Here is a 26,546-nt window from a genome sequence, read left to right as displayed (position 1 = left end):
AATTACTTTTTATGAGAGATATGACTCATAACCTTATAAGAAACTAAGCAAATAATGCATTTATGGATATTTAAACTCAGAATATGAAGGAAACACAAAATATTTAATAGAAAGACATGAAATCCTTTTAAAAAATCGGAGAAATATCGATGATCTTTTTTTGGAACCAAATGTAGTAATTATTCCTTTTCTAGTGAATCGATCATAATCACCACCTAACAACTACCTACATTCTAGAAAAATTTGCACCACAAATAAGAGAAAATTAAGAAACTTGCAATTTCGTAGAAAGACATCACACCTCATTGTGAAAAAGATAATTTATTGAGGCAGAAAAAAAATATGTTAAATTCTTGAAATCAATTAAAATCGTTTCAAATTTAACATAATCTTTTATTTTTGTCATGCTATTCTAGTATATGCATACAAATATATTGAAATATGAATAGAATCTTTTGCTTACGATCAAATTTATAGATCAATCTATAATATTATCAAGGGTAATTTGGATCGATCACAACAAATAAAATATAGCAAATAAATGAAATTACATGTTATATTCCATAAAATGAAATTGATATTTTTATATATCAAAATAATATTATAGATTGATCTATAGATTCAAATCAAATGCAACCTTTTATCTTTATTTTATTCAAGGAGGGAACTTTATAACTACAATAATTTCTAAATAGTATGGCAGAGAGAAATAGATGGACCTTTTTATCTTACTGTCTATTTATTATAACATTATCGATTTCAGTCCACTTATTTAATTTGAAATATGAAATTGAGATTGTTTTTATTTTATTTCATGTACAAATTTGATACAATTAATGAGTCTTCTACTTATTTTTTTTTTAGAAAATATGATATAAATTATTCAAGATATATATACAAGGAACAACGTACTAATTAATAAATTTCTTTTAAATACCACATGTATTACTTTTAAGCACGATATACAATGTATATGTTTGGCTCAAACGTCCGCTAAAAGCTTATTAGAATTAAAATATATATTAAATACACCAAATATATTATTATTATTATTATTATTATTATTATTATTATTATTATTATATAAACTAGGATTTTAATAATTTAATTATATATTATAACAACTAAAAATTAAACCACTTTATATGCTCAAATTAATATATCACCTAGTATAAAAATCTGTAATGTTATTTTTCACATTGCATTGTTACGTGACTTTCTATAGCTAAAATTGTTGGTAATTAAATACACCCTCGATTATCTTCCATTTGCCACATGATATGACGAGCAGTCTCAATTTCTTATAAGGGTATGAGACAATTTAATTAGAATTTAGAAGTGTATTTCACTGATTTTGTAAAATTAGGAATGTATGCAAGTTTAGTCAGTCAAATAAAAAAGTGTTTTTAAAACTATCAAAATAGTAATGGAATGAAACTAATAATTCACAACTAGTTTAATACCTCTATGTTATTGTTTATTTTATTTTTTAATATATAAAATAGACTAAAGAAAGATATTTACCTAGACCAAGTTTGAGGAAGCAACTTAATAACTATTTTAAACAATTAGGAAATCAGTTTAGATTCTTAAACGTGTCATTATGTTGCGTAATTTTCTAAAATCTTTTTTCTAATTTTACTCCCAAACCATACACTTGCCATTTTACTAGCTAGACAAAAAAACTCTCCTTTTATATATAAACAAAATAATAACAACACAAACACAAAAAAAAGACTTTTGCATCACTCTCTCTCTCTCACTCACTATCAAACAAGAATAATAGAAGCCACTTATTCTTAATAATAAAATAATACTTTTCTCTCATAAACAAAAAAAAAGCATGTTATGTAGTGGGGTTTTAGATTTTTCATAATATATATGTACATATAATGAAAGCTTCTTACCTTTTGTTTGAAAATCATTCTTAGGGTTCTTCATGACATGAGGGATCCTTGAGAGTTATTTTTTTCTTTTTATATTTTGGAGTGATGCATGTTTTTTTGGCTTGATTTTTGGATTTCCCTTTCATTTGGGTTTTTAAAGAGAAAAAAATTGAAGTTAGCTATGAATTTCGTCGCTTAATTATGTATAGCTAATATAATATTTTCGTTATTGTTAAGTAGAATTATTGACATATTTTATTATTTTAGGTACTAAATTTTATTTTCGTTATTGCTAAGTAGGATTATTGACATATTTTATTATTTTAGGTACTAAATTTATGTGTCACTAATTTTTTTTTTTGTCGATAGTGTTTAAACAAACATGTAAAAAGGTATTTTTTTCCTTTTTTAATTTATTATTATGGAGGGGAATTATGGAGAGGCTATTGAGTGGGATTGCCAATTATTTGATGAAAATGTTTTTAATAAAAGTTTTCCCAAGCCTAGCATTGCTCAACGCCGGGAAGAAAAATGTGGTTTCAATGCTTCCGGCATGAGTACTTCGACGATGTCGCCGCCACCGGATAGGCAAACTTTTCTTACTATACCGCCGGGACTAGCTCCGACAGCATTGCTTGACTCTCCGGTTATGCTTCCGAATCCACAGGTATTTTATAGACATTTGTGTGATTATAAATCATTTCAATACTATTTTCTTGGATGGACTAACGAAATGATAGTGTCACATCATAAATTAGAACAGAGGGAGTAGTAATTTACTCTCTTCCAATATTTTTCTTTTTTGATTATTTTTTTTTTGAATGTGAATGTTGTCATGATTTTGTGATATTGTTGTTACATATATGTTAAAAAGGACGAATATATTTTGAACTATCGTAAATGGTATGCAGATATCTTCCGCCATACTTTTGGGACATTGGTGCCCTTGCCGTTAAAAAATTAAAACATATATACCCTTTATTCTAACGGATATACACATGTCATAATCTTATCCACCGATTTGATATTTATCAAGTGTCGGACAGATGAATAAGATTGTGCTGTGTGTTTCTATTTAGTGTTTCGTTAGAGTGAAGGACATATATACTCTAGTTTGTGGAAGACAGAGACACCAATATTTGAAAAGTATAACGGAGAATATTAATATACTATATATGATAGTTCGAGGGGTATATTTATCCATTTTCCCTATATATATTTATCCAAAGAGGTGCATGTTTTGTGATGGGGTTAAGGTGACATCAGAGAGAACTCAAGATTTGAAGGTTTTGGGTGCACCAATATAAACATAGCTCAAATATAATTAAACCAAACTTAAAATAAAAACATGCTTAAGTGGGATTCGAACCCTGATCTAGAGGGTGGTATGTCTACCTTCTACTAATTGCACAAAGGCACTTCTATGCTTTTTATGGGTGCACTGTTAACTATCTCTTAATTTCTACCATTTCTTCAAAATAAATATACATATGATTTTTTTCAGAAGTTACTGGGTGCACGTACATCCCCACCGTACAGTGTGGGTCCGCCCTTGGGTGGCATCAATGAGGAGTGTGATAAGGCTAAAATTGGAAATGAAGTCAAGTATGTTTCGATAAATGAGATGATTAACCCCAAAATCAAGTTTTACTATCTTTTTCATTGATATGCTCCCCTTTCCTCCGAGTTTGCCTGTGGTCTTGTTGGTCTCTCAACTAGTATGACCATCGAATTGTTGTCAACAAAGGGAGGCCGATTTGGAGTATTGGGGAGATGGTTGATGAGAGATAAGTATACTTGATTATTATTGGATTCTTAATTGTGGTGTTTAAATGTAAAAGAATTAATCAATTCTAATTTTAAGAAATATGTGTAATTGACTAAATCTTTAGTTTAAAAATGGTGTAAAATATTAAAAATGATAATATATCCAATTGTTAAAAAAAAAGAGGTAAATCTGTAGTGATATGCCTAGTTAGGTAGTTTTTCCGTTTAGCAATGGATCTATAATTTAAATTAAAAAAACTCCTAATGCGAGCATCAATTCGAAGTCTTGAATCTTCGCATTTTAAATTTGTGCATCATTTTCTCAAAACTTTGTGAATAGATCAACCATATAATCACTGCGTTGCTTCCCAATATACATGCAACTGTATGTGATCGCGCAAGTAATATGGTGGCTCCTAAAAGAACCGATTATCGATCCTAACGGACTTGTCAATTAACTATTTTTACTAAATTATACTGATCTAATTATTTATTTAAGAGTGTAAAAAAAAAAAGAAGTATGCAGGAATAAAAATAATAAATTTGGAAAATTTCACGGCTGCAACGTGTATTGAATCTCATGTATCATATTATTGGCTTACAACTAATCTTAGTTGTCAATTACTGGTTTATAGGATTGATCCGGGTTATGCGCCTCTCATCGCCCACCCCAGTTAGCTATCTAACTACATTGTTAAGCGGGGATAAATAGATCAGCTGACGAGCATTTATATTTCATCCTATTTCGTAACCAAGCAAGGTGTTCGTCTGGGCGTCACTCTTGAACACTAATCTCCTCAATCTAATGGCTGTCCGAGCTCTCTATATTCTTCGGTCTATCTAATCTCTCCTCGGATCGATTTTAAGATTAACACTAGCTTTATTTTAGGCATAATACATATATTGAACCCTAAACTTGACTTCAAATTTTAACTTTGATCTCCAACTTTCATAATGCACAAACAGACTCTTTAACTATCCAACTTTTAAATAAATAAACACATGAGTCCAACATGGCACAATACACGTAGGACACCACATATGGAAAAAAATGACATGTAGGTTGATATGTAAGACATGTGTGTCTGTTTGTTCAACTTTATACAAGTTTAAGTGTCTACTTGTGCACATCCAAAGTTGAAGGGCATAAATATGATTCAAAGCCAAGTTAAAAGGCATATTTATGTATTATGCCTTTATTTTATGGTGCACAAACATAAAATAGTAAAACAAGAATATAAAAGTAATTTGAATTGTCAACCAAGAATTAATTCAAAAAACCTTAAAATAATCAAAATTGAATTCATAGCTATAGCCAGAACAAGGGTTTAAGCTACTAATGTCTAAGAAAAGAACCCTAAAAAGTGTTAACGACTTTTCTCTTGATGACTATATTTTTCTCCTCATATAGATTGATTCCCCTTTAACTAATTTATTTTATGGACTATTTATAGATATAAAAGATCCTAAATAAAATAACTGAGTCCAAAATATATTGAAAAACCAAAACCTAAACAGAACGAAATTGTTGAACGCGTTAAACTCTGTACGTCGCCTTCAAGAATCTGTACGCAGCTCCTTATTTGACACGTGGCAGGTTTATCCATTTTAAACTCATCGGTGGCCCCTAAACTTGGCACCAATTTTCACTTAGACACTTCAATTAGGTGATGTTCATTTGAGACACCTTATGTAGGGTTCTGTTGTATCATTTTGACACTTTTCTGATAAAAAACAAAAAATTAAAGGAGAGTGTAGTACACTCGTTGATGACGTGATAAATAATCAATTAAATAATTACATGTGTTATTTTCAGTTAAAAATAATTATAAAATCTATTTAGTAAATAAATTTAAAACATTATTATTAGAATATCTCTTATTTCGTTACACTTAAAATCTCTTTTATGCTTTTTCAAAAAAAAAATCTTTTCTTTTACTATTTTTCATATTTATTCATCTTCTTTCTTTTTAGTATTGTTTTTTGGAAAGAAAAGAGGAAGAGGAAGGAAGGAGAGGATAAATATGAAATATGGGTGTTGGTATCCATTATTCCGGCAAAAAATGGAGGGAGGTGATGATAAATTTAGATAAGTAATACAATGAAGAAGAAGAAGAAGAAGAAGAAGAAGAAGAAGAAAATGACTTAAAAACGAATTTGAATAAAAAATTTGGCCTCCATTGAAGGAATTTAAGCTTGAAAAAAAGATAGGGGGTGGTGGCTTGAAAAATGGAAAAGAAGAAGAGAAAATAAAATTAAAAATGGCTAAATTAAGCCTTTTACGCGCTATTGTTGAGTGTATCACACTCACTTTGATATGTCAGCAAAAAGTGTCAAAATGACACAACAGAACCCTACATGAGGTGTCTAGAATGAACATCGCCTAATTGAGGTGTCTAAGTGAAAATTGGTGTAAGCTTAAGAGGCCACCAATGGGTTTGGCCATTTATATATTATTATATTAAATTTAATATTAACCTGTCTGCTTGATTTCCTTCTTCAACCTTTCATCTTTAATTTGTTTAGCTCCATACATTTCAACCTTTCACCAATTTAATCCTATAAATAAAATACACTATTTAGCACAATCTATAAAATTCATGCTCAAAAAGGATAAATATAAATAATAAATGTGAGGTAAATAATGATTAAATTTTTTTTTCCCCACACATCAATCACTTGAACTAGTCTATTGCACATTGATGTCATTATTCTTTGGAGATCATGTGTGTAGAAAAGTTGTGGCAAAATGTACTTTGTTTTTATCTCCTTTAATGAATCCTCCCTTTAGGATCAAATAATTCTGTAAAATTCTCACTTCAATTTCTTTAAGCAAATAATCTATTATTTTAAAATACTCTTTATGTTACGACCCAAACCGTCGTGATAGACATCCACACTAACCCTTCTGTGGGAGAACCATTACTACAACCCAAACTAGCAAATTTTATGAAAAATAAAACATTTAAAGATATGGAAGCAGGTTTAAATGACAATAAAAATACAGAATTCCCATAAACTCCAAAGTCTTAAACAAATAACTAACCAAACTAATGCAGAAGAACAACCCCTAGAACCTGAAAGTCATGGTACCAAAACTCTATTAACGACAAGTCTAAGAGTGAGGGGCACAACCCCAAAACTAAACAACACCTTAAGCAATTAGTCTGAGTCCGAAAAGAGTGGACTTAAACAAGAAAGATCCATGGAAACCTGAAAGAACTGACTCACCCTTGAACCCGGCCACACTCAATAGTTACCTAGCTGAAGTCTATCAATAGCCACCCGAAGATGTAACGCCTTCAACAAAGAAAGAGCAAGTGCAATATCAGTACACAACCACAGTGTACTGGTAGAATCACACGACTATTCCACTAAGTGCAACATGGCAATACAACATAATAATAACATCCATACACCGAACATATACAATATCATCATCACTTACGAACAATGAACAATTTCACATTTATCAAGTTATACATTTTTGTCAAATCAATGGTCCTCTCATGGAACCCAAGCCTCAACTGTTAGCATATCGAAATGTGATACCCAATTCAATATTTATGCCAGAACACAGCAATCGATCCAATGTTATGCTGAAACGTGACAACCGATCCCATGTTTATGCCGGCACGTGACAATTGATCTAAGTTAGTATATCGCAACGCAACACCCGATCCATTCAATAAGCTACAATTACAATCACATGTATATTCTCAAGATCATACACTTAAGTCATGATTCATGACATTCAGCATTCATTTATCTCATTTACAACTAGTGTGATCAATAATGCAATATTCGCATACAAACACGTATTATAATGAAGCAAAAACAAACATATATCACACAATCATGAAATCACAATCATCACCTACCTCAAATCCAAGCTTGAATCCGTTAAGGAACTTGAATCTTCCCTTTTCAAATTTTTTCCGCTTGTTCAGGGTCTACAAACAATCATAGTAATACGGGAATCAATAAAAAATAACCCGAATTACCAACAATCCGATGAACCCTAAATCAACCCATGATCCCAATTAGAGTTGTTTCCACCATAAATTTTAGATCAAAACCCTCCCCCATAGATAATTACTTATTAGATTACGTTCTATGAATCGAAAAAATGAATTCGGGGAGTTAAAATATTACCTGGCCTCAAAAATAGTGAACGTGTCAAGAAAAGATCCAAGTTCTTTCTTTATCAGTCAAATTCAAAATTACAAAATGAAACGTTTTTAGAATTTATTTACGACTTTAAATCGCGTCCGGCCCGCCACAACGACCATCACCCTACTACATCGGCCCCGCCCTGGCGACCAAGATCACCGCCAAAGCGGCTTGCACAAAACAATAAGCTATTTTAATTTAATAATTCTAATATCCCCCATTTCACAACACATCTTCAATGAACGACATTCAGGAACTACCCGTTACAATAAGATCTATTTCGAGAGTTCTACTCACGCGAATTTAATTTTGTAAAGTCGTGCAAGTTTCTTAACGACTAACCTATCTACTCATGTAATAAAAATCATAATTAAATCACCCGACTATTATTAAATTTTTCTACACCTTAATGACTCCAATTTCGTTCAAATCTGAACTAAATAAATAAATTTAGAAGATAGTTAAGTAAGCAGGAATCTGTTTTAAGCTATTTTTAAGGATTATAGTTATACAATAGAATAACAACTCATCTTAATAACAACAACTCATAATGGATAGTGATGGAGTTACAACTACTTACTTTCAACTCCAAGGCTTAAACTTTTATTATTTGCAACTAATTAATTAATCCTTGTTGTTTTTTGTCAATTAGGCACCACAATCTCCTACTACTGGAAGCTTTCAACAGTTCCCCAACTCAATGTCCAACACTCCATCTCATGTGGTCATCAATGCTAATTGTCCAATCAAGACTAATACTGTTATTGATCATCATCATCATCCCCTTTTATTCCCATCTTCATCAAACACTCAATCTCAGGTATTTTTATTTACTTCCTCCGTCTATTTTTATTTATTCATTATATTATTTTAGATTATCCAATAATATTTGTACCGTTTATAAAATGAACGTATCATTTATCATTCTGTGTCTATGTTACTCTTAGCTTAGAATTAAATATAATTAATTTTAAATGTTTAGATGAATTATATTTAATAAGGATGATTTGATAAAATTATCACTATTATTTTATTTTGATATTTTCAATCATCCATCTATATAATATCTTATTGTTTATTTATATTTATTGGTTTTTATTTAAGTTAATTATAAATAAAATAGTTCTTGTATGAATTTGTCACAAAATTTAATGCTACTATTTTATAGTCTAAATACATACATATCCCCTTTAACTTATTCCGTAATTTTATTTTGACACTCTATCTGGACTTTGTTCTATTTTAAAGTCTTCAATCCCATTAAATGTATCATTTAAACAAAAATACTAGTGTTCATGATTTTTATTTGTGTTATTATACTGCAAATTTGTATTTTAAGATCTATTAATTTGGGTAAAAAATAAAATAAAAAGTGAAGGATGTTTTATGATCGAATTAAGCAAGTGTAGTGCGAAAGTTAGCAAAGCAAACATCAAAAGACCACGAGAAATATATCAAAAAACACAGAGATTTAACGTGGTTAGGTCAATCGACCTACGTACACAAGGAGATAAGCAATCCACTATAAATATGAAAGTACAAAATACAGATAGAAACAACCTCAACCAATTCACTCGGAATACATGGGAGGTTCATACAAGTGATAACTTATCAAGCTTGTGACCTGCAAATTCTCCCCCCAACCAAAACTCTCAAAGCCCTTAAGACTACATTGTGAATGCTGATTAAGTTAGAAGGAATATGCCTTTATTAATAGAGTCCTAAACCTTTTTCCTACGAGAAAAAGGACTAGCCAATCAAAACTTTTTCCTCAAAGGAAAACCTATTTATGGTAAGAAATCAGGGCAAATAAAACCCAATAAATCTCTCCTTTGACCTGAATTTCTGACAAAATAAATTTGTCCACATTCTTCACTTAATCTTCAACAGCTTGCTTCTCCTCTCCATAATCTCCTTTACAAAATTTATATCTCAACACAGATAATCTCTTTGAAACAATTTCTCCAAAAAAAAATCTTCATTATTGTCAAAAATGTTGCGGCTAGAACTACACCTACCACGATGAACACTTCTTTCGAACCTGGTTCAATTATCGATTATCGAACCATTGAACCTGACTCCATTATTGAATCTGGCTCTGATACCACTTGTTAGGAACAAAATAAGCAGGTGTAACGCTGAAGCTAGCAAAGCGAATCTCGAAAGGCCACGAGTAAGAAGATAAACGAGCAATATACCAAAATCATAGAGATTTAACGTGGTTCGGTCAATCGACCTACGTCCACAAAGGAGATGAACAATTCACTGTATAAACATGAGAGTATAAAATACAGAGAAAGACAACCTCAACCAGTTCACTCGAAATACATGGGAGGTTCACATTAGTGATAACGTATCAAGCTTGTGACCTGCAAATTGTCCCCCTAACCAAAACTTTCAAAGCCCTTAAGACTACATCGTGAATGGTGATTAAGTTAGAAGGAACATGCTTTTATTTATAAATTCCTAACAAGAAAAACGACTAGCCAATCCAAAATGTTTTTCTAAAAGAAAAACCTATTTATGATAATAAATCAGAGCAAATAAAACCCAACAGAATACTATTTTTTTTTTAAAAAATAATTTCTTTTTCGGAGTTTCTCTGTATTTTTTGTTGAAAAATAACCAATGAAAGTGCATTCTTAAAAAAAACTCATTGACAAACCCGATAAAGGCTGACAAGTTTTAACATTTTTTGATGGTATTATTAGCAAGAATAAGAGTGTCTTTTTATCCATATTAAAGATGAGTTCTTTTTATCCTTGCGGAATTGCATACAAATTTAAAAAATGAGTATTTGAGTTAAATCCAGATAATCTAGATTAATCTGGATGATATGAAAAAATAAAATATGTGGTGTTATTTAAAGATTTATAGATTGATCTTTGATAAAATGTTATTTAAACATTCAATTTGTCTATATATTTGACCCTTTTATAAATGTTATTTTGAAACTACATGTTTTAATTATGTATACATGTATTCTACATGAATGTGTGTTTATTTAACTTGCCCTTATTTTTATTTTTACACTCTATTTTTGTTTTGTTTCATTTTAACCTTATAACTCTAATTTTTTTGGATAAGGATCTAAAAAATATTTCAATTTTGGTTGAATTTGTTATTGCAATATTAAATTTTCATGGGAATTTATTACCTCCTAAACTATTTAATAGTTATTTTTACCCTCTGCACTATTTAATAGTGTATTTTAAAGGTATATATGTATCCACGTGGACAAATTACTATTTACAATTTTCCATTATTTTTTATGTCCACATGGGCAGACATATAAGTTTAAATTATGGTATTAAATAATCTAGGGAGGTATAGGTCCTCATGAAAGTTTAGTATCGCAACAGCAAATTCGACCAAAGTTGAAGTATTTTTCAGACCTTTATCCCTTTTTTATGTATCATTCAAATACAAAATATTAATTTTATGATTTTTTTTTATTTTCTTCAATTTTAGTTTTTCATTTTAAAAAATCGATGTTTGTTTGTTAGTTTTTGTTCAACGAAATAAAAATTGAACAAAAACTAACGTATGAACATTAATTTCTTAAGAAAATAGTATTATTTTGAGAGTTGCTCTATATTTTTACGTAAATTATAACCGATGAATGTGTGTCCCTTTTATTTTTTAAATAATCATTTAAATTAGATAATATCACTTTTGTTTTTCATATCGAAGCTATCTAAATTTAACTCAAATACTAACTTTTAGGTTAAAAGTACCTTCTTCAATACGAGTAAGAAAATAAACTCTTGGTCATTGATCATAACACTACTATAAAGATGCTAAAACTCGATAGACTTTGTTAGTTTATCATTGATTTTTTAAAGAAAAAATTTTGTCGGAGTGTCACTGATTTTTCACATAAAAATATAGACAAATTCTAAAAAAGAAATTGTTATATTTTTAAAAGATCAATATTCATCCGTCAATTTTTAAAATGCAAAATGGTAGTTGAACAACATAATTAAAATTAAAAAAATCATAAAATAAATATTTTATGTTTAAATGATAGATTAAAAATAAAGTTGAAAATTAAAATGAAAGAAGGTTAAGATATAGTGTGAAAATAAAATATAGGGACAAAGTAGAGAAATTGTGTATGTGTTTGGCCTTATTTAAATTTTACTTTACCATTGTTTATACTGATAAATGAGTTTTAATTGTCATTAAATTAATTATTTTTATATTACATTTGTTGAAATTATTAAAGTATTATTACAGACTCGTAAAAGTAGATAATAGAATTTTGATTATTAGTAGTATTCACTTTTTAATTCTCATTTATTTATTTAGAACGCCCTTAGCTTATATAGTTAATTAGTACTTCTCATTTTTCTTTTCTTTTTCGTCTCGAATAATTTTTTTAATAAAACATTTATTATATAGATTAAAAACTAAAATAGTAGCATAATTTAGAGAAATTAAAAAAGAAAGGGAAAAGACTCAAATATGTCATGAACTTTCAGAAAAGGTTCATTTATGTCATTCGTTAAAAGTTTGGTTTATCTATGCTATTACCGTCTAAGAAAAAGCTCATTCATGCCATTATTTTTTAATAGTGGTATTGCAAAACTATTTTTGACACATGGCCAATTGTAATTCGACCACGTCGTTAATTTTTTAATGAAAAAAATCAAAATTCTGAACAAAAATTGAGTTAAAATAACGCACCAAATAAAATTAGGGATATTTTAAAATTTGGGTGGTTCTTTACTTGGGTGGGTTATTTTAATTCAATTTCGTTCAGAATTTTATTTTTTTTCATTAAAAAAATTAATGACGTGATCCAATTATAATTGACCACATGTCAAAAATAATTTTGTAAAACTACTTTTTTAAAAACTAATGATATAAATGAGTATTTTCTTAAACGGTAATGACATATATGAGTCAAACTTTTAACGAATAACATAAATGAACCTTTTCTGAATTTTTTTGACATATTTTAGTCTTTTCCGGAAAAAAAGAAAATGAAAAAGAAGATTGACATTTAGAAATGACAAAGAGGATAAATGTTGGGGGCCGGGGGGATTTAGAGCCTGTTTGGCTCAGCTTAAAAGCTGGTTTTTGACTTATTTAGCTGTTTGGCAATACTCAAAATAACTTATTTTAAGTTAAAAAAAACTTATTTTAAGCCAAAAGTTAAAAGCTGGGGTAGGGGTGCTTTTTTTTTTTCCAGCTTATAAGCTGTTTTAAGTTGACTACATTTTTACCTTTTTGCCCTTAATATTTTTATACAATCTCCAAATTACCCACATAACCCTAACATCTCTTTCTTCTATTTTTCCCTTTTCACGTGTGGATGATAGACAATTACTATTACTAATGAATGAAAATAAAATAAATCTTAAATCTTTCAAGTGATCTATTCAAATTATATATTATTAAAATGTAAAATAAGTTGCACATATAACTTAAATAAAAATTTATATTCCTCTTATAAATAATTTGTGATAATAAAGAAATATGTGAATGATAGACAATTATTATTACCTATGGATGAAACTAAAATAAAATCTTAAATCGTTCTTTAATCTATTCAAATTATATATCTTTAAAATCTATAATAAGTTTATATTCCTCTTATAAATAATTTGTGATGAGAAAGAAATATGTGAATGATAGCAAAATATAATTATTTATGGCTGTAAAATATAAATTAATTAACTTTTATTATGTTAACAGCTTTTAAGGGTATTTCAGACATTTTGATTTAAAAAGCTGTTTATCAGCACTTATTTGCCAAACACATCAACAACTTTTTTTTAACTTCAGCACTTTTATCCAAACGCATAACTGCTTATTTTAAAAATAAGTTTCAGCACTTTCAAAAGTACTTTTTTAAAGCTGCTTTTATTAAGCCCATCCAAACGGGCCCTTATTGTTCTAAGTTGGGAGGGAAGCTTAATTTTTAAAACAAAGTTAACGTGTGTAAATAACTTTCACTATTTTTAAAGCAAGAACTTATGATGTTATTTGTTCAAATACAAAAATAGATTTCTAAATTTATTGGTGTTTTCTCCTCAGGTACCTCAATTATGCTATTTTCATATTGAATTATAAAACCACCTATAATTTGTTCCTTTTAAATACAGTTGACTGATGTGGAACAAAATTTTGTGAGGGATATTGTTAGATGATACATATGTTGTTCCAGAACTCATTAATCCAATTGATAGTGAAACTGTTCATGAGTAATTCTGTTTTACTTCAAGTCATTCGAAAATATTAGAAAACAAATTAGACTAACACACAGTTTGTCTTCATTCCTTCAATCAAAATCATTATAATACGAACACAATTGAAGACATTTACAACAAAACAATTGATCAAAATCAGCCAACAGTCTTCAAATGGAACAAATTCTGGGTGGTTCAACGATTCAATAGAAAAATGGCATAGTTAAGGTGCCTGAAGGGAAAAACCCAATAAATTTAGAAATCTGCTTATGAGTTCGACCATGTTGTTTTTACTTAATTAAAAAGTATTAATGTTTCTAGAAAGAAAAAGAGTAAAAATATTTATTAAAAAAAAATGAAGAAAGATTGTCTTCTTTTTATCCATAGAAATATTTTATTACTTGAATTAAACTAATTAAATCCTCACATTGGTAAATAAGGTTTCTTATGATAAGATCCAAAATAATGTATTGCAAACATATATCGCTCTTTAGCTTGAATTAACTCTTACTAATATAAACATTTATATCACTATGCGATGTTTGTTTTGAACTTAAAAGCTTTATGGTTTCTAAATATAATATTTCTGAAATAATAAGTAAGACAAAAGGGAAATATGATGATAATTTTTGCACCTAAGTAAGTATATAAACAAATTTTACAAAAAAAAACAATTTTTTTAAAAAAAATTTATGATGCTAAATAATTTTTTTTGGTAACTTTTAGTGAATGTCATTAATGATTAAAAAATATTAAGTCTAAAGTTAAATCTTCTATTATTTATTGAAATTTGTCATTTTTTCTTGAAACGAACTAATAAAAAGAATAGTATCCTATAAACTAAAGCGAAAAAAGAAATTTAGGTATTTGAAAATATAACAAATAGTTTGTTGTAGTGATACCTATTTATACTAATAATGTAAAAACTAATATAAACATTTTTTTTCTAATGCAGATTACATCGAGATATCATGAATTAGGTACCTGCAGTTCAGATATCAAGCCTGAAGAAAACATGAGTGGCATAATTAACTTCACAAATACTACTAAGCAAGAAAATTACCATCGTGCAATGAATCCAAATATTAGTAATTCAACCGGACCAGATGATGGATATACTTGGAGAAAATATGGTCAAAAAACCGTCAAAGGTAGTGAATTTCCTAGAAGCTACTACAAATGTACTGGACAAAATTGCACTGTGAAGAAAAAAGTAGAACGCTCTCCAAATGGACAGATCACAGAAATTATTTACAATGGTGAACATAATCATCAGAAATCTCAACCTATTCGACGTGCAATAACAAGTTCCAAGTCTTGTGATTTAACAGAAATATTAAATCATCCAAACATTAATATGAATCTATTTGAAACTACTCGTGAGCCTTGTTCGCCACTTGTGAGTTGTGAGGATGAAGATGAAGATGAAGATGAGGTTAGAGCCATAGGAGGGATCATTTCCATCGATGATAATGAATTTGAGCAAAGGAGGTACTTTTTTTTTTATCCATCACTGTCCTTTTCTTTCATTTGATAATGTCTTATTTAAGTTATTAATTCCTATTTTATCGATAGTTATCATTTAGGAAATGTCAATATATAGTGATAGAAACTCTATTAGATCAAAGTGCTTTTGAAGAGGACTATAGTATGGCTATTATACAATTTTCAAATGAAAGAGGCCTATAGTATGGCTATTATACAATTTTCAAATTAAATTTTGATCCATTTATATTTTTTTAATTTATGTTAACCTTTAGTTTGTCGTAAAATTGATGCTTTGTTTTAGGAGAAGAGACTATTGTATGATTACTATACTATTTTCAAATTAAATTTTAATTCATTTATATTTTCAATTTATGCTAACTTTTTAGTTTGTTGTGAAAATGATGCTTTGTTTTAGGAGAAGAGACTATTATCCCGCTGAAATGAATTTATCGTCGAGATCAACAAAAGAACCAAGAGTGATAGTTCAAATAGAGAGTGAGATTGATATTCTTGACGATGGTTATCGCTGGAGAAAATATGGCCAAAAAGTTGTGAAAGGCAACCCAAATCCAAGGTATCTATATTAATACCTACATAATTATGCTTAGTTTTGTTATATTATCAATATATAACGTAATTTATTTTTGATATAGGAGCTATTACAAATGTACAAGTCCAAGTTGTCCAGTAAGAAAACAGATAGAAAGGGCACCCGATGACATTAAATCAGTCATCACAACGTATGAAGGAAAACATAATCATCAAGTGCCTTCAATAAACAAGACAAATGGTGTTACGGCAACTGCTACGGTTGGAAACCAATCTTCACCTCTAATGTCAAACGATAAATCTTCTATGTTGCCATTTTCAGAAAGCCATAAAGTTTCAAATCTTGAAACACAAGTACAAGATTTTAACTTCCAATTGGAAAGAACAAATTTTGTTGAAAATCAACTTAGTAACCTTCGATGTGGACCCCTCTTTGACTTGAGATTCCCACCTAACCTTCTATCCTACAATTCATTTCTCTTTAATTCTACACACATATCAAATTCACTCCCGTTTAACCTACAAATGCCTCATTTTTCATTGCCCAATAGAGTACCTCCTCCCGATGAATTTCATTTTAACATAAACACCATTTCTAGCAATAAGAAATCAAAAGCTTCTTTACGAGATCAACAATAACCATCTCTTGCAATAGGAAACAAAAGCTTATTCAAGAGATGAACAATAACAATAAAAATTCAAGAATGAAACATCTATTTCATTCTTCAGATATGTTATGGACAAGTTTTCTTAGTCGTGAAATTTCATTAGTCTATTGCACCTTCGAAAGAAGGTAAAAGTACTGAAATGCGAATAAAGAAAAAAAGGGAATGGAAGATGGAGAAAGGTTGATACTAACATAGCCTCATTGTTTTTGGCTTTTAAAAATGTTTCACGGATTGATTTCTATGTTTTTATTGTTTTTAACTCATTTTTTGGTGATGAACTCATGTTGGAATAAGATCTACCTTTTTTTTTATGTCATTTATCTTCTCCGTCAGAAAAACTCTTCACTGATTTTGACCTTAGAAAATATTTTAATTGCAGTTAGTAATTTTCACCATCTTAGAGAACATATTTGTATCCATGGTGGTATTATTTGTAACCTGTTGCATTAGAAAACGTAATGTATAAGGCGGCAGATTCTGATAAAATTGACATTTTGGGTGATTCAAATTAAATTTTTTAAAGACTTTCATGTACGTACCTACATATCATTCTTGGTAATTGATCAATGAAAATCACCATCTAAAGTTAAAATTTTAGCAAAACATCTCATAAAATTTTTAAAGAAATTTTGATGTAAATCTTAATATTTCACGTTTGAAAAATCACAGTGGGCACCTACCCCCAATAGACAAACCCTCAAGTTGTTTAACTTCATTTTTATGATTTAAGTGGAAAAATAAAGAAGCATAAGAAATATTTCAAAGATAACTTATGATACAAATGTAGAGAAGTAACAAAATACACCTCTAAAAACTTAGAAGTCGCATATACAGAAACCTCTAAGAATTTAATGAAAGAAGACAAAATTTGAACTAAGAGAAAGGCGGTAGGTACTGCAGACTAAGGTTCCTTTGATCTTCTTTAGGAAAACCCGAGGAAAGTTCATTCAATCAAGGATTTGTAGGGATTCCTTGATTGAGGTTGATTTGGGGAATATTATTATCATGTCCATATTAGATATGTTCATGACGTCCTTCCTTCTCTGGTGAAGCGTCCTCCTTTCCGGATTCCTTGAATCATGCATTATTTCTTATTAGTTAACCTTGATATCTAAAGATCCTAACTTTGTCTGTGTCGGTATACCTTGATTGCTCGAGATTCATCAATTAATCTAGATTTTGGAGTATCTATTGCTTTCCTTTTGATTCTTTTCACTCAATATATTGAATCCTGAGGGATTCAATTATCTTGTTGTATAAATTGTCTTGTTCTTCACTTGAAAGTATGTTTATTGTCATTGATCAAAATCTATGAACATTTAGGAGGCTAACAATCCTGAATCGGGTGTGAGGTCCTAATTTGAAAGTCAGGTCCCGGCTTGGGTATTAGCATTTGAATTATATCCCAATTTGGAAGTTAAATATGATGTTGGGTGTCAGGGTCAAGTCCTAGTATATATATAAAGCCAAAGACTATATGAAAAGGCTAGTAATGCGACAACCCCTATTACCTACTAACCGCCTATTCTTATCCGTGACCTCTAAACCTTTCTGTAGAAGGTCATTTCTTGGGTAAGCTGAAGATGTGTCATATCATGTCTAATCATCTCTTTCTTAATACTTATGTGCCCATCCCATATACAATCTCTCAAACCTCATCACTGGACCTCTATACGTCGCCTCTTCACATGTCTAAACCACCTCAGTCTCCCACCCTACCCATCTTGTCCACTGTGGAGGACAATCCTACTTTATCCAAGATATACACATTCCATCAATAATAAAAGAACACGATTTGTAGAAAAAATATACATTTAAAACAATAAAATTAAATGTAACACCCGAGGCATACATTTTTATATTTAGTACTTACATTTTTACATCTTGGACTTATATTTTTACACTTGAGGATTAAACATCAACTTATAGGGTGTACGCCTATGAATCTACCTTTTCGTATTTACACTCAAGAATATTTGGTTTTCCCTTCAAGACTCGCTCTAAAAATGTCTTGAGAAAAATATTGCAGATCAGCTACACAACTCAATGCTTATACCTTAGTGATCCTATGGTGCCAAATGGTCTTGAGCAATTTCCTCTCGTTCCATTACATTCTTTGGATAATTTATATCGAATCAATTGGATGTTAAAACTTGGGTTAAAAATAAAAATGTTATAAAAAGAATTTCATATACCAAAAAATAAACAAAAAGGAATATTTATCATTCAATGTTGAAATGCATCAGCTGTAAGAGTCTGGAAATTGAAAAAACATAGTTCAATGTACGATACGCCAATAACCATTCACTCGGTCCTGAGCCTTGTTTGCTCATAGATTTTCATAAGGCGGAGAAAATATACATTTTACTCTTTTTTTCTCAATTAAAGTTTTGTCTAAATTGTTTTTTTGTTAAATGATTTTTAATGAGAAATCTAAGAATGCCTATCATTAAAAAGTCAATATCAATATTTTAGCAAGTAAAATGTATCCTAATATAATTTATTAACCTTCTTTTTATTTTTTCAAATTGAGCCTGCTTTTTTACTCCATTATGAATGAAAAGAAAACCAAAAGACCCCACTACCAACTTTCTCGTTTTAAATTTTTTACCCAAATTCTATCCTTTCTCTTTATCTCTCGCGATTTTTTTCATTATTTCATATCTTCAAATAACTTAAATCTTGTCTTTTTAAATTGAAAGTCCTCCATTTTTCTAAGAAAACTCAGAGATCATTCAAAAGATTTTCAACCTTTGTCAAAGTGAATTAAACTGATTTGCCCATGTTTCCATTAGGGAAGAGATTTTGAAATAATCGATAATTTGATTGATTCCGTTAAACTTCGGGATTGTCGATGAGATTAAAACGATCAAGTATTTATTAACTACTGATTTTTTAATTTGTTTGAAAGTGATTCAAAAACGATCAAGTATTCATTAACTGTCGATTCTTTAATTTGTTTGAAAGTGATTCAAAAATGGATCTAGAACATATTTTTTATGTTGAATCTTCACCCGAAGATCTTCATAAGTTACTATTTGAATATTGAATTTAAAAGGTTAGATGGTCACTGAGTGTCACGTCCGAGCCTACACCCTGGACGTGGCCGACACCCCAATGACCATTGCTGGCCTTAAGCGGACCCTTGGCCTGACTTACCTAACTCAGAGGAAGACTTAATGCAATATAAGAAGACATTCTCATAGAGTAACTTGGATTAAAATAGCTTGGGCAAAATGACACTTAAGTCTCATAATAAAATATTAGTAAATAAAGAGACTCAAAAAAACTAAATTGTCTTACTGTCTATCTGTCTATAAAGCCTCTGTAACACTAAGATGAATATTGGAACAAACCCCAAAACATTCTATAAATGAAAAGACTGAAAAGCATATAAATGTGTCCTCCATATAATGCAAAGAGGCTCATTACTGACTACGAGTGCTCTACCGGATCAACGAGGAGCTGGATGATGCTGATCCTGGTTACCTGCGTCTGCATCATGAAATGAAATGATGCAGGCCAACTGGCATCAGTACATTAAATGTACGATTATGCAAGTTGGGAATGCTAACAAAACTTAAGCTTGAAGGGAATAAGGAGGAACACATATACCTTGGCTCTACTCAACTCATGGATACTCAACTCAATATATATAAGGCGGTAAAAGACATGTGATATAAATATATATAAATAAAACAACAACGAACTTAACTTTACTCATTTAAAGTAATATAACTTCTATGGGAGATTCTCTAACCGACAACCATCACTGCGAGCCTAAGTAATGATATAACATTTTACCTTACCCTGCCAAGGATCATCTTATACCTTGTCATTGGTATAGGACCTTACTTAACTTAGTGGATCCACTAGCTTAACTTACGTGATAATCTAAAAGTATGACCCGTTAATATCCATGATGGCTACATGGTTTTCATGGAGAATTAAGTTAATATGAACTCTCCTTCCCACAATGGTGCTCAATACTACTCCCAAAATACATTTTAGCTCATGATTTTAAAATCAACTTCTTTTATTTGGATTGATATAATTGCTCTACACTTGGCTTTACAAAGCTCTCTTCGAATCAACGTTCCATTTTCTTGTTCGAAACTCTTTTAGGAAATCTAGTTTCCTCTTGATTTAAATGTGAAAATATTTACAAAATTTCTAGGGAATACTTAGTTTCCTTATAACTTTTGAGAAATGAACTTAACTTCTTACTCTTTGTTTAACTTGAAACTTGAGTCTTAAAACGAAGTTAAAACGTTTAGTAAAGACTCTTGAAAACCGATAAGAACTTTGCTTGGACTTACTTCTTAACTTTTAGACTTAACTCTTAACTTATTTAACTTTGATCTTAACTTTCCTTGAATTGGATTATGGATTCAAGGTTTATGATCTCATGTTTATGGACAATTTCATGATGTTTAGATGTACCCTAGAGTGTTGGAATCAACTAGGAAATATGGTTACATCATTTAGGAACTAGTACGGAAGGATGGGAATGAATGGGGTGCACAGACGTCCTTGACACTCTGAGAGGCGTGGGGCGACAGGCCCCAAACTTCAGAGGCCAAGTTGGGGCGCTCTGGCTGGCGTGCTGCCCCAAGGCCCTACGGATAGAGACTGTCCTGTGGTCCTATGGGAGGCGCGCCCCAGGGCCCTACGAACAGGCGTTTCGACTTTGATTCTTCGTTTTTCATCTCTAAACCCTTGAAACTTCCATGGTTCTTTCCCCCAAACACTTAGGATCACTAATACCCTCAATACCCAATAGATTCGACTCGAAAAACAATCCGAAAACACGAATCAAATCAACTCTAGGCACGCAAAAACTCAACCAACAAGAATTCAACAGATATTTTTCAAGAACTTCACTTTTCATCATTCAATCTGCTCAAAATCGCTCAATTAAACAAGTTGTGGTGTGTGGGTGAACTAAACCAACACGAAAAGATCTCACATACCTTAATGGGGATCACCCCCACGAATTCCACTCGCAATTCCTTGGCGTTCTTGGCGAAACCTTGATCTTTCTACCTTTTCCTTCTTCTCTTTTCTCTTCTCCAAGCCCTAAGCATAAAATAACTTTTCTAATCTGAACTAAAATTTATTTTTACCCCAAAGAAATCCCTAAAATGAAATAGGAAATAAATGGGTGAAAAGACCAATTTGCCTTCCTTAAACCCGGATTGGGACCTTTTTCAATCCAACAACCTAACTTCCGATAGGCATATCTCCCTCATATGATATAGAAATTGCACAAATTTGGCGGCATTGGAAAGATCTCTGCAAGGTTTTTCCAACCATATAAAGAGCTATTTCTTACTTATCCTGAGCTAGGAGTTATGGTCGTTTGGAATTTACCAAAACTCACTTCTTAAACTTAGAAAAATTTCCATATTTTTCCCTTCTTTCCAAAAGTGATAAATTTTTTTTGTTTCTTAGCTTATTATTGGCTATTACGAGTTACAAGATGTTACACTGAGGTATTCTATTTAGGAGTTTCGGATAAATATCTCATCCAAGACATTTTGTTGGATGACATAGCAGTTCTATTTATCTCTTCAATGAATTGAAGTATTTTTTCATCTTTCTCACATTTAGAAGAACCGAAAGGAGATGAAAGTACATAATCACCAGCCATATTTCAAAGTAAACATTTTTTACCTGTTTGAGATACAAAGAATGAATGATTTCTTTGTATGTTGGGTACTTGGAATAAAATATAATTTGCAACCCTATTTAGTATATGTTCTATATTAGACAGTTATAATAATATATATAATTTTGGAATACATAACATCTAAGAAATACATTTTTTGTCATGAAATACAATTTTCTTTTTGAAATACAATTGTTCCTTTTGAAATACAAATATTGATTGTCACTATGACTTTAAATTTGTATGATTTGATGAAGCGAATACAAATTTTGTTGGAATTTTAACAAAAAATATATATTTTTGAAAAATATACCAACCAATGTTGTATTTTTTCTGAATGAACACGAGTTTACACAAGTATATTGATACAAACAATTACAAATCCATTTCGTATACCTATTGAAATGAATACAAACTCATAAAGAAATACAAATACCATTATACAAACCCAAACATGAAAATCATAATGAATACAAATACAAATATGATACCTATTGAAATGAATACAATCAATTACTTTTGAAATTGTAACTGATGAAAATTAGTGATATGTTCATTTAAAATATTCTCCCATGATTTTCTTACGTTAGTAAATAATTATATTTTTTTCAAATCAAACAAATAAAAAATATATAAATAGAAGAACAACAAACTAAAACATTAACATTTTTAATAAATATTGAAAATATTTCTAGGAGATCCATTAAATACTAAAATATTGACTGTTTAACAATTTCACGAAAAGAAATTTAAAATAGGATATTAATGAGGTACAATGTCTATTAACAACCTTCAAGAGAGAATGTTACGAATATACTAAATTATGAATGTTTATTTATTACACTATTTGGTAATACAAGACACAAAAGGAACATCTCCACATGTGCAACCGGTTATATTATATAGGATCCAATTTAACAAAAATTCCAAAATAGTATATGAAATTTCTTTTTAATCAAAACGGTAAAATCGCTCGTGAAGTAGCAATTTTGTCCGCTTGAAAAAATAAAATCGTTGCAATAGCAGCGATTTGTTAAATTTGATTTTTTTTTAAAAAAAAAAATTAAACAAAATCGCTCTCCCAAAGGAGCGATTTCCAAACTAAAATTTTCTTTTTTTAATATGTCGCTGCTGAGGCAGCGACTTAAGTTTAATTTTTTTAAAATTATTTTTTGCTTCTTTTTTTTTAAGTTTAAACAATTTTTTTTTAAAAAAAAATCAAATCGCAGCGGTTTTTTAATTATTTTTTTTTAAATTCAAATCGCTAAAAAAGATTTTGATTTAAAATCGCTGCCTTGGCAGCGATTTGATTTTAAAAAATAAATAAAAAAATTTAATGAAAAATTGCTGCAATTTGATTTTTTTTTAAAAAAAATTTATTTAAACTTAAAAAAAAAAGCAAAAAATAATTTTAAAAAAAATTTTGAACTCATGTCGCTGCCTCAGCAGCGACATAACAAAAATATAATAAAAAATATATATTTTTTGAAAATCGCTCCCTCGAGAGCGATTTTGTTTAATTTTTTTTAAAAAAAAATCAAATTTAACAAATCGCTGTCATAGTAGCGATTTTACTTTTTTTGACGGACAAAATCGCTACTTAGTGAGCGATTTTGCCGTTTTAGTTAAAAAAAAATTCATATACCGTTTTGAAATTTTTGTTAACATTTTTCACCCTTTAGACTCCGAACTCATATATAAAGAGTAATAGATCACTCTATCAGTTGAAGTGTGTAATCAACTTATATATTCATATGGTAATAGATCGCTCGATTAGTTGAAGTGTGTAATCAACATATTTAATCTTCCTAATGTATCGATGTCTATTTTTAAAAAAGAAAGAGAGAGAGAGAAGAATAATTGTGTAGCATATAGACCTTGAATAATGTGATGATAAAACAATCACATCTCACATACCACCAAAGCACACTTCCATTTGGAATCTAAGGTAGCGTTCACTTCAAAAAGTTGCAAAAAGTCACAAAGAGATCACGTCTCTCTTATTTCAATCAACAAATAAAAAGTGTGTTCTGTAAAATATTTGGAACAATTCTGCAAAAACATGTCTTCAACTTTTTGAATCAAAAGCCACCTATCTTGCCTTTGCAATGCACAAACCAGATTGGACAGAAAACAAAATTTTGTTACACACCAACACGGACCACATCTTTCGAAAGTAAGAATAAGCAACGATTCGACTATTTTTCTACTGTTCAAGTAGGGGAATAAGTATTGTATCCTTAGCATTCAACAGTTGGTTTAAAGGGGGTTAACAAACAATACAACTACAATATTTCAGTTATGTACCAAAGGACTCGGAGAAGCTGAAGATTACTATCAGAAAATCAACCACGATGCGGGAACATACATTAAGGCAGACAGAGTACAAGTTGCAGTGAAAAACATACACCAAATGTGCAATAGAGGGCAGGGAATAAGTACAAAGATTTCAGAGCTTGCAACACAAGGCAAACAGAATAGATTTACCTGAGCAAGTTGGCACCGCCATGTCTTAACATGGAAACCACCAAATCTTCAAACCAATTATATAACACCAAGCAACAAAAAGGCAGATTACAGGACTCGTAGGCAAGAACAAGAGAGCAGCATCACTGTGGTACCAGGAAAATGAAACTACAATACAGATTTCAACTTGCTCATCGATATTCAGCCAAAAAAACCAGACGTACATGTAGATTGACTACCACTAAGAATATTTAACTAATGAAGCGGTAAGAAAGCACTGCAACCAAGTAATGCAATTACAATCTAAAGATGATTATGTCCTAACAGAAACTCCGTATGTTGCATGCTTAAAGTCCAACACCCATTAAATGAATGGTTATCCTTTTCATCGTCCAGACAACTAGTGTGTGCACAATGTAAATAACTATTGTTATCCTAGGCAGACAAGAAATAAGATCTCGCAGTCAAATACATATATTTAATCCAATAAGTTCACACTGACAATTTGCAACGTGAGCAAAGTTTAACATAAAGAAGGCACATGACAGGCAGCAAAACCTAACATAAGCAGTGAAAATGTACTGCAAAGCAAGCCTGTGGTTCTAATCCAGCATTGCAGCATAGATGAATACAATCCCCTAACTTCATCCAAGCAAAAACACACTGGAATTTACTGGGCAAGCAAATCCAGTGAACTCCTTAACGCTTAGTGACAGTCACCAAAACTATTTTGAATGTATTATGAGTTAATGGTGTAATATGTGGGAAAATAGATGACAAAAGATGGAAAAAAGAACTTCAAAACAATAATAATTCTAGCACAAGTCAACAAAAAGCTCTTAAGCATGTAATCTTAATATAAGTTTCTTTAACAACTTCTACTCTATCGCCATGGTCCTTTTTTTCCGTTTCTCTTCAACTATGCCTAAGCGCCTTAAGAAAGCAAACACAAGAGCAAAGGTGGCATCAAAAACATTCACTAGTTAAAAATTCAGGCAGGAACCCTTTTCCCTAATTATCCAAATCAATACATCAAACGCTTCCAAAAGTATCAGCACACAAGCAGATAATAACTCAAATTACACTACAAATCACTAGATATAATGATATGCCACAGCTCTCTCCTGACAATGTGAAGCAGATTAAGATACCAATAAGGTCCCGTCAAAAAAATCATCATACATAAGTGAAACATAACAGAGCCAGATCTGTAATTCTTGCATCAAGTATCAAAACTTTCTTGAGCTCATCTCCAAAAACTCCTCTGTAAAGAAACTTCTCTTTTTCTTTTGATTTGTTCAACTTGAATCACATACGTGAACATTAATGAAAACATACTTACTCTTTCTTTTTTTTTTTTTTTTTTTGAGAAGGGATATGAAACAAACTAGTCGTAAAACAACAACACTCCCTGGAAAGGGTATTTCCAAATAACCAAGACACATAGCAGAAGAAGCTAAGCACCAATTCCATATTATTCACGCCCACTTTATCATCCCATTAACATCAAAAGATCAAACTTTACCACAGCCTAATATTAGCACAACCAGAAACAATGGACCCTAAAGCTCTCTCACTACAACAATAACGAAGAAGGAAGTAATTGTACAACAAGACATCCAGTGTAATCACAAATCCAATGCAATCCCACAAAAGGAAACCATTGCAAAATCAATAGCAA

The 26,546-nt window shown here is 30.4% G+C and overlaps 1 protein-coding gene across 1 annotated transcript; it reads left to right on the top strand.

The window, feature by feature from the left end:
* The first annotated feature begins 1,743 nt into the window (after positions 1–1,743).
* LOC107016938 (probable WRKY transcription factor 3) lies at positions 1,744–17,044 on the top strand. Its single transcript, XM_027916324.1, has 5 exons — positions 1,744–2,553; positions 8,479–8,646; positions 14,979–15,514; positions 15,927–16,085; positions 16,165–17,044. The coding sequence occupies exons 1-5, from the start codon at positions 2,308–2,310 to the stop codon at positions 16,697–16,699; spliced, it is 1,644 nt and encodes a 547-aa protein (XP_027772125.1). The 5' UTR covers positions 1,744–2,307; the 3' UTR covers positions 16,700–17,044.
* The last annotated feature ends 9,502 nt before the right edge of the window (positions 17,045–26,546 follow it).

Source organism: Solanum pennellii, chromosome 4 (assembly GCF_001406875.1).
Source record: "Solanum pennellii chromosome 4, SPENNV200".
Classification (NCBI taxonomy): domain Eukaryota; kingdom Viridiplantae; phylum Streptophyta; class Magnoliopsida; order Solanales; family Solanaceae; genus Solanum; species Solanum pennellii.
The sequence above is the reverse complement of the archived record's forward strand: the minus strand, read 5'-3'. Positions and strand labels throughout refer to the sequence as shown.

Excerpts from the sequence above, each read along its gene's own strand:
- LOC107016938 (XM_027916324.1), top strand. The coding sequence starts at position 2,308 with ATGGAGGGGAATTATGGAGAGGCTATTGAGTGGGATTGCCAATTATTT. Across the intron at positions 8,647-14,978 it reads CATCAAACACTCAATCTCAG|ATTACATCGAGATATCATGA; the intron begins GTATTTTTATTT and ends TTTCTAATGCAG. Across the intron at positions 16,086-16,164 it reads AAAGGCAACCCAAATCCAAG|GAGCTATTACAAATGTACAA; the intron begins GTATCTATATTA and ends TTTTTGATATAG.